This window comes from Octodon degus, unplaced genomic scaffold (assembly GCF_000260255.1).
Source record: "Octodon degus isolate 3935 unplaced genomic scaffold, OctDeg1.0 scaffold00001, whole genome shotgun sequence".
Classification (NCBI taxonomy): domain Eukaryota; kingdom Metazoa; phylum Chordata; class Mammalia; order Rodentia; family Octodontidae; genus Octodon; species Octodon degus.
In genome coordinates this window covers 38,513,296-38,522,358 of record NW_004524577.1, presented here as the reverse complement: position 1 = coordinate 38,522,358, position 9,063 = coordinate 38,513,296, and the positions used below count along the sequence as shown (strand labels likewise).

Here is a 9,063-nt window from a genome sequence, read left to right as displayed (position 1 = left end):
AGTGGAAATTGGTATTAAACAGACAGAGTAGTGGGCAGCAAATATGTAGAAGCCTTAGCAGGGATCAAGCACAAGTCTTCTTTTTTTTTTTGGCAGACCCAGGGGTTGAACTCAGGCCCTTGTGCTTGCCAGGCAAGCACTTACTCTACTGAGCCATCTCCCTGGCCCACACAAGTCTTGTTCTTGAAGATGCTGTGACCTGTTTAGTATGGAGCTGAGACAGGATAGGAGCCCCAACTTCATGGGGTCAGGAGGATCAGGGCTCTGGAGGATGGTGCACAGGGGTTCAGTAATACAGTGTCGCCGAGAGTTTATGAGCAGGGACCAAAGGCATTCGCACAGCGCTTTCAGAAGCGTAACCTAGCAGTTGAGTGCAGACTCAAGAAGCCTACAGACAGAGAATTGAGAGCGCCTTCACAGTGCACTGGCCGGCATATACGCAGGTATGCGTAGGCAAAAGAGAACAAGGAGTAAACCAAGGCAGAATGCGGTGGAACACTCGGGAAGCGGGGCGACCAGGATGAGGACGAGACCACCGAGAGTGCGGCAGCTCAAATGTGTCCCCAGCGCTTCTGCCTTCTGCAGAGGACGGCACAGCACAGAGGCCCCACCGCATGTCAGTGCCATGCTCTTGGACATCTCGGCCTGCAAGAGTTAAATAAACTTTTATTGCTTGCATTTCATCCAGTCTCAGGGATTCTGTTATAGCAGCAGAAAACAGACTAAGACAGGGAAAGGCAACTGACAGAATAGCTAATTTAAAGAGAAAAGAATAAGCATGCTTACGGAACACACAGCACATAGGAGGACTTCAATAAGTGTCTCTCAAGTTAATGAGTTGGGTTTTCAAGTTAGAGAATCTGAAAAAGAAAGGATCCAGAGGCAGTCAGAAATTTGAGACTAGAATTTAGAAGAATCAGCTATGAGAAAGATATTCAAAATTCTTTGCTATAGACATTATTCTGATTAAAACAGTGAATCTTTAAAAGGGAAAGGAGCAAAAGGTAGAAGAGGAGGAGGTAGAGAAGGGAAGGGACAAGGAGGAGGAAGAGAGAAGCCGAAGACCATCTCTGGGAAATGCAGTGAGAGAAGGCAGTGAATAAAGCAGCCTTAGCAAAAGGGTCTGAGAGCAGCCGTGCGCACCGGGAAGGCACTTCCTCGCATCTGATGCCCGTTCTCACGTAGGAAGAACAGTGGGGGCTGTTGCTGAGGAGCACAGGCAGCCGGACGGTGGCCCACTGTGGGCCTGCACCCCAGGTGGGCCGAGGCGCCACTCTCAGTGGCTGCCTTGCACTCAGTGTCTCCCCCAGGGCTCTTGCCCCACATCAGCACCTGTGGCCACCATGACAAATGGCTGTGAGGTACGTGGCTGAAAACAGCCACTGATTCTTTCCCAGTGTGGAGATGGGACAACAGGAAGCTTTGCCTCTCCTGGTCTCTAGCAGTTGTTGACAGTCCCTGCTTTGTAACCACTGCACTTTGTCTCTAGGATAGCTTTTTCCAAACTCTCTCACCACAACCCACAGTCAAAGTTGTATTTTATGAGGGCCAGTGAGACAGCTCAGCAGACTAAGGGCCTGATTAGGCAAGCACAGGGACCAGGGTTCGATCCCTGGCCCCACATGCCATGCTGGTCCTGTCCCCGGACACACTGAGCTAGCCACCAAGTCCAGACATGGTGGTGCACTCCTGTAACCCCAGCACTGGGGAGGCTGAGACAGGGGGATCACTACAAGTCTGAGCTGCATAGTGACACCCTGTACAAAACACATAAAAAAGAGAAAGTTGTATTTTATGCTGCAGCCCTATAGCTAGGCACATAAACATACCACATATAAATAACAAAAGTCTCACAAAGTAACACCTGTTTTTTCATTTAAATATATATATATAATTGTTGTTGTTGTTGTTGTTGTTGTTTTGTTTTTTGTTTTGGTGGAACCAGGGATTGAACTCAGACCCTTGCACTTGCCAGGGAAGTGCTTATTCTATGGAGCCATCTTCCCAACCCATTATTATTATTGTTGTTGTTATTATTATTATTATTATTATTATTATTATTATTATCAACCACTCCAAATTTAAGGTCCTGGGGAAAGGGCTTGGTTCTCTTTATCCATCACTGGCCTTAATTTCAAGGAGAATTCCAAAAAGTTTGTAGAACTAAACTGACAGAGAATAGCGATCCAGGCTCGGTGGTAGAACACAGGCTTAGCAATCACGAGGCCCTGAATTCAGTCACAATACTCTCAAAGGACAGACGTTCACAGGAAGCCTCGTGACTTTTAGTGACCTTGTCACATATAACATTGTCTAACCTGCCTCCTTATCCTCTGTGTTGCTGTATGTTTTTTTACAAGATGAGCTCAAAACTGAATTGGATTTCAAAACTGCCCAAGATCACCCCTGTATACACATACACAGATACATGGGGAAGAAGATTTGACAATTTTAGATGATATGCAATTGTAGTCAAATTCAGAAACACTGTCCAGATACTCGCTGAGGAGGGGAGGGTATAGGGCAGCAAAAGAAAATTCTTTCACTTAGGGACTTTTCTATGAATGGCAGCCTGCTTTACCCTAGGTAACAGGCCTTTGTCCCCACTTACTCAGGAACCCACTGGACCTGCAAAGAGTGGGGCAGGTCCACAGAGCCACGTCATTCCATGGAGCACCTTGGCCAGTTGCAATCTCCATGGTCTTAGGTAACAGATTAAGGAACAGATCTGTAATGATGACCATAGAATAGAGAATTTTAGCAATTTCAGATTCATTATGAATGTATTTAAACTGTTTCTAGAGGGCCGGTAAGACAGCTCACTGGAGTAAGCACCTGCTTAACCAAGCACTGGGACTGAGATTCAATCCCTGGCACCACATGCCATGCCAGCCCCACTCCAGGGTGCACTGAGCCAGCCACCAAGACCAGGCATGGTGGTGCACACGTGAAATCCCAGTTCTGGGGAGGCTGAAAACAGGAGGATCACTACAAGTCTGAGCTGTGTAGTGAGACCCTGTACAAAATAAATAAAAATAAATAAATATAAACTGATTCCAGAAATTACACCCAGTCCACTACTCATCCTCTAGTCACAGCTGGAATGAAGGTTTAGAAGAATGATACTAGTTTTGATAATACTTATCCCAAGTCAACAAAGGAAGAAATAAACAAATAGGTATAGGTGTAACAAGCAAATTTAAGTGAACTGGGGTCATGGGCCAGAGACAGCCAGACTGCTCTTGGGTTTTACAGTTGAAGCAGTAGTAAGGGGACAAATGCAGAAGAGAAGGGGGAGGAAGGGAGGGGAGGAGAGAGGAGGAGAGAGGGAGAAAATTTTGGAAACACAGATTAAGAGATTTTTTTTTTACCCAAGAAAAAGAAACTCTTGAGAACTGAAATTCTTTATAGCATCAGAAGGGTAAGAATGTTTGGGTAATATGTTCTGTCATGAATTATTTTTCTAAGATTCTAGAAGACCAGGATGAAGGTAGACTTCAGAGGAGAAGCTTACCTGTGAGTTTGTGCTTGGAGTCTGCATGCTCTTCCCGCTACTTATATCCAAAACATGCAGGCACCCATCCTCCATCCCTCCTCCAACAGCAAGGACCTCAGGCTTCCAGGGACACCAGTCTAGAGCCTTCAAAGTTTCAGATAACAGCATAGACAGGTCAGCCTTGGGGAAGATGGGTTCGTGACTGTGATGCACTCCAGGAAGCAGACTGTAGCAAACTGTATTTTCCAATGTCAGCTGCAACATTATCCCCCATCCAGCCATACTTCCAGGACTTTGCTATTTTCTCTATCAAGTAGTAGAATATAATTCCTCTCCTTTCAACTTGGGGACACTGCCACTAGCTTTTAGCTGACAGAACGTGGTGAGAGTGGCACTATGTGAATTTTGTATTCGGTTATCAATGACCACCTCTCGCCTGGCTCTCTGAAGCACTAAGCCAATTGTTTAAGGGAACCATGTTGAAAAAAGCCCCAACCAAACCCAAGAAATTTGGAGAAGCTCTGAAGTTACACAAAGAGGGAAGAACACTTGGCTGGCCAACAAGTAGTCCAACCCCGCCCTCTCAGCTTCCATGGCTGACTGCAATCTCGGGAGAAACCCTGGACTAGAGCTATTCATTCAGGCCTTTCCTGAGTTGCTGACCTAAAGAAGCCATAAAAAAAATTTGAAATAATTTCGTTTTAATCTACTAAGTTTTGGAGTAACCTATTACACAGCAATAGGTGAGCCTCACAGGTACCATAAATAAAACCTGGAACGAACAATTAAATATGGTTATAGTGTACACCAGAAAGACAAGGATCTCTAGTCAGCCAACTACATTCAAAGTAAAAGAGTTGCCTTTATATGGTGAATGAATATACAGTCTAAGAGATATGATAAATATAATGTTTTCAGTCAAAATAAAGTACTTATATATGAATTAAACTTGCTTTGTCTTTTTCAAGTAGCCATTCACCAACACCTTGGGCTAAGCTGGAAAGGAGGTTATGAAACATAAAACCTTTCATTCAGTGTCAGAAGGCTCAGAAATTCCCGAGTCCAGGACCCTGATTTCTTTATATGATAGAGATTAGTATTTGCTATGTTTATTAAGAATCAGTTTCTTAAATACTCTATTTCCAACCAGCTCTTACTAGAAGCAGGCAGTTTAGGCAAAACTAAAAGCCACACTTGAGAAGACTAATACAGACGCCAGCCTCTGAAGTCTACTTTAGCTCCATGAATTAGCCAGTTAATGGTGAAGGTGAGGAGACACACAAAGTGACTGCTCTTGTGATTCTTCATGTATTTACCTGCCTGGAGGCTTGGCCTGCTCTGGTTTCCAGGGACTCCTAGTGAAGAGAACTTTCATATAGTGAATCAGTTTACTGTTTTCCAACGAGAATTATCTGGACCACAAAGCCATATGCTTGGCCAATGGAGCCACGCACTGGTCCCCGGCCAACTTCGCACCCAAGGGTTCCATGCCCAGGTGCAACCACCTGCCCGCTCATCTTGTTCCCCTGCAACATGGGAGAGGAGTGGCATCGGCTGACCAGTCTGGCCATCAATAAGACCAGTGCTCTGGAAGAGAAGGCAATCTTGGGAAGCCGGCAGATCCAGGGAGAAAGTATTAACCTGGCCAGCAGCAGTAGCCCCACAGAAGGCCCACACCAACTGTACACCACAAAACTAGCATAGGATTTTACCCTGAAAGTGACCCCTTCACAGCAGGCTAGAAATGGAAGAGAAACCCAGCGCAGTGCTTGGTATTTTCCAGATTGCTTGATCAGGTGCTCTTCTGGGAAGGGGCTAATGAAGACGGAGCCACAGAACAAGTCAATTCCAGTGTTCTCAGTGGTTCCTTCCCACAGTGACTGCATAAGAGACTGCATTCGCAATAGCCATGGGTTGGACACAGGCTAGACGTAGACCCCCTAAGAGGTTAAGCTCCGGCTGGGAAGGACAAAATCCTTGCCTTCCACAGTAAGAAAATAGCCCAAGTGAGTGCAGCTTACACAGAATGCATAAAAAACTCACAGGCCTTAATGCTAGGAGAAGAAAATCATGACTTGCTGGATTCCACAAGTGCAAATCCTGTGAAGAAACTACCCCTCAGAAACACAAAGAAAACTCTTGCTTCAGCAGCACATACATGAAAATACACGGGAATGTTATTTCATTCTGTTTTTTCTCTCGTTTTTCTTTATTGGTTTCCTTGGGGGGTGGGTTAGGACTTTTATCTCCTTTTCTTTTTGTATTTTCTTCTTTTAACTTTCCTCTTATTTTTCTTTTTTCTTCTATTGTGCTTTATGTTTTCTTTTTTCTTTTTCTAGTTTATTCTTTTCTGTCATTTTAATTTTATACTATCAATTTCCTTTTACCCCTCAATAGAATCCTCTGTTTCACTTTTCTCTCCTCCTTCATGTCTTCCATTAATTTTTTCAAATTTGGCTTCTTTCATTCTGCCACTCCCTATCCCTCTATAACTACTAGTGTAACCATTAAGCTTTATGAATCGTTAGGTTGTTGATTCTATGCTGTTACTGTAGAATACTGTTCCACTGTTGGTAGAGGTATAGCTGCTTTCAGTGCATATTTGCTGTATGTTAACACTTGGTTTCAGTGTTTGTACCAGGGGTGGCAGACGTATCATCTGCTTACCAAAGCAGGCACAGAGCCTCCTCCGTTGGCCTGGATACCAAGCTGCGCAAGCCAAGATCTGACAAATTACAAGCATGCCTACAGCATCAAAGATCACATCAACTGTGCGAAAGCACGCCAAATGGAAACGTTGACCTTTCAATAAAAGCATTTTATATTGTTGAAAACTCTATTATTGTTTTTCTTTTAAGTCAAAAAATGTTGTTTTTTCTAAACTAAAACCTCAGTATTCATATTTAATTGTAGTAGTACAACTTTGTAATAAACAAGCAAGGAGTTGTAATTTGGAGAATCAGTCTCTAAAATATTCACGATCACTGGTTTATACTATAATTATACATTTTTGTTCGACGGTTATACATTTTGTTCGGTGGTGTGGTATATTATTGGTTTTCAGGGTATGTCAATCTCTAGTTTGTTTCTGATAATATTATTGTTGCTCAATTATTGTCATTGCCAAGGTGGCATATTTGTTCCCATTAATTGTTTTATTTTTCTCTGTGCCGATATCTGGATAGCCTTTGAGCCTTAACAATACCATGGCGCATTCCCAGAAAATTGGGTTCTGGGACAAATACACTGCATCCTCCCAAACACATGAAGGCGCCTGGATCTTGGGACAGAGGCAACGGCCTACAGTCACCCAGGCCCGAGTGCAGCACAGAAAAGCAGATGCTAACTACAGAGAGCCCCATACTAGCAACAAAGTCTCCCACACAATTAGCCCCAAACTTCAAGGAAACAAAGAAAAACACTAGGAACACTAGAAGAGAAACTAACAAAAGGCTTCCAAAAACTCCTGACTTCTTCAAAGTTAACCCATGGAACACTGAAGGGAAAGAAGTCAAATGCTGGGGGGCCAAATCATTCAGAAAGGTAACAGAAAAGATGTTTTTAAAAGGTCAATAAGGTGGTCAACAAGCTCAAGGAAGATATTCCTTAACAGAAAATGGACATAACACATAAAACAATCAGTTTACAGAAAATACTAACAAAAAGTCTACTGAACTAAACATAATTATATAAGCATGAATGACCAGTTTAACAAGGAATTAGAGTCTATGAAAAGATTATCAAACAGAAATTCAGGAGATTACAAATTCTAGTGAATATGGGCAGTTGAAGCATCCTTGTGAAAACAAAGTATCAGAACTAGAAGACAGAGCTGGGCATGGTGGTGCACGATGTAAGTCCCAGCACTCTGGAGGGAGGCTGAGGCAGGAAGGTCGCCGCGAGTTCTAGGCCAACCTGAACCATATAGCAAAACCCTGCCTAAAAAAGAAAGAACTAGAAGATAGAGATCTCAAGTCAGTGACCATTTATACAGTTAGCTTGAGAACATGAAAAATTCATCCAACGCTGCTAGATGACACAAATTACTTGGAGATTAACTGAAATTAGTGAAAAATTAAAAGACAGCAAAATTGCCACATTTTTAAAAATGCTGTTTACAGAAATAATAGCATGAAACTTTGCAAATATGGGGAAATAATATACCATACAGATAAATGAGGAATAGAAAACTTAGATAATAAAACAAATAAATGAAAAAGTAAAAATAAAAATAAATCAATGGTCTCTATTGCCCATTCAAAAGACACAATTTGCAGGATAGGTCAAGAAATAAAATCCAATGATAGGCTGTCTAAAAGAAACACATTTAACCAAAAAAAATTCATACACTAGGAATAAAAGGATGGAAAAAAATACGCCATATAATGGAAACCCAAAAACATGCACGAGTAGCTGCTCTGTTTTCAGATAAAATGAACTTCAAGCTAAAAGTGATCAGAAAAGACAAAGAAGGTCATTAGACATTGGATAGGTGATTGATTCGACAGGTGGAGATGACAATTTTAAACAGGGGTGAAGCAAGCACCATCATACCATACCCAACTTCATAAAACAAAATCCACTAGAGACAAAAGATCTGAAACAAATCAACACAGTGTAGTAGAGGACCTCAGTATCCCACTGTCACAAGAAGATAGATCAAAAAAAAAAAAAAAGATAGATCAACTAGACACAAAATCAACTAAGAAATATTAGAAGCGAGTGAAGCCTTGAATAAGGGAGCTTGATGTCTATATATCGATAGTGTTCCACCCCAAAACAACACAATACACATTCTCTTCAGTAGCACATGGACTTTTCTCCAAAATAGATCTCATATTGGCCAACAAAGCATGGTTAAGTACATGGGAACAAAAATCAAACTTATCACAAGCATGTTAACAGATTACAGCATAATGAAACTTGAAATCAGTTGAGAAGAAACCACAAAAATTATTCAAATGCATGGAAATTAAACAATACACTTTTTTTTTTTTAGTATTTGGTACAGGGTCTGCAGGGTCAACAGGGTCTCACTATGTAGATTGGACTCATAGTGGTTCTCCTGTTTTCAGTCTCACAAGTGCTGGGATTACAGGCGTCCGCCACCATGCCCAGTCTCAATCGCCAGCTCAGCACCTCAGGGGCTGAGCCAGCATGGCATAGCAAGCCAGCGATCGAACTCTGGTGGCTGCGCTCTGCCTAAGCATATGCTTTCGTCTGCTGAGGTATCTGGCCAGCCCAACAATACACTCTTGAATAGTCAATGGATTACAAAAGAAACCTAGAAAGAAATTAGACAATTCCTACAATCAAATGGCAATGTCAGTATAACATACCAGAATTTATGAGACACAATGAATGGAGTCCTAAGAGGGAAATCTATGGCTCCACATCAGAAAAACAGAGCAAGCCAAAATATAACCTAGGAATATACTCAAGATCTGAGAAGAACAAGAGCAATCCAAATCCAAAGCTAGTACAAAAAGGAAATTATGAGCATCAGCACAGAAATTAATGAAACTGAGACTAAAAATTACAAAGAATCAGAGAGAGAGAGAGAGAGA

At 42.2% G+C, this 9,063-nt stretch overlaps 1 protein-coding gene across 1 annotated transcript in view; it reads right to left on the bottom strand.

Moving 5' to 3' along the window:
- Positions 1 to 846: 846 nt before the first annotated feature.
- The window catches only part of Cdc20b (cell division cycle 20B), a 75,008-nt gene continuing 66,791 nt past the window's right edge, over positions 847 to 9,063 (bottom strand). The window contains 3 exon segments of the mRNA XM_023709097.1: positions 847 to 860; positions 2,612 to 2,712; positions 8,663 to 8,698. Of these exon segments, the coding sequence (XP_023564865.1) occupies positions 847 to 860; positions 2,612 to 2,712; positions 8,663 to 8,698 (151 nt within the window).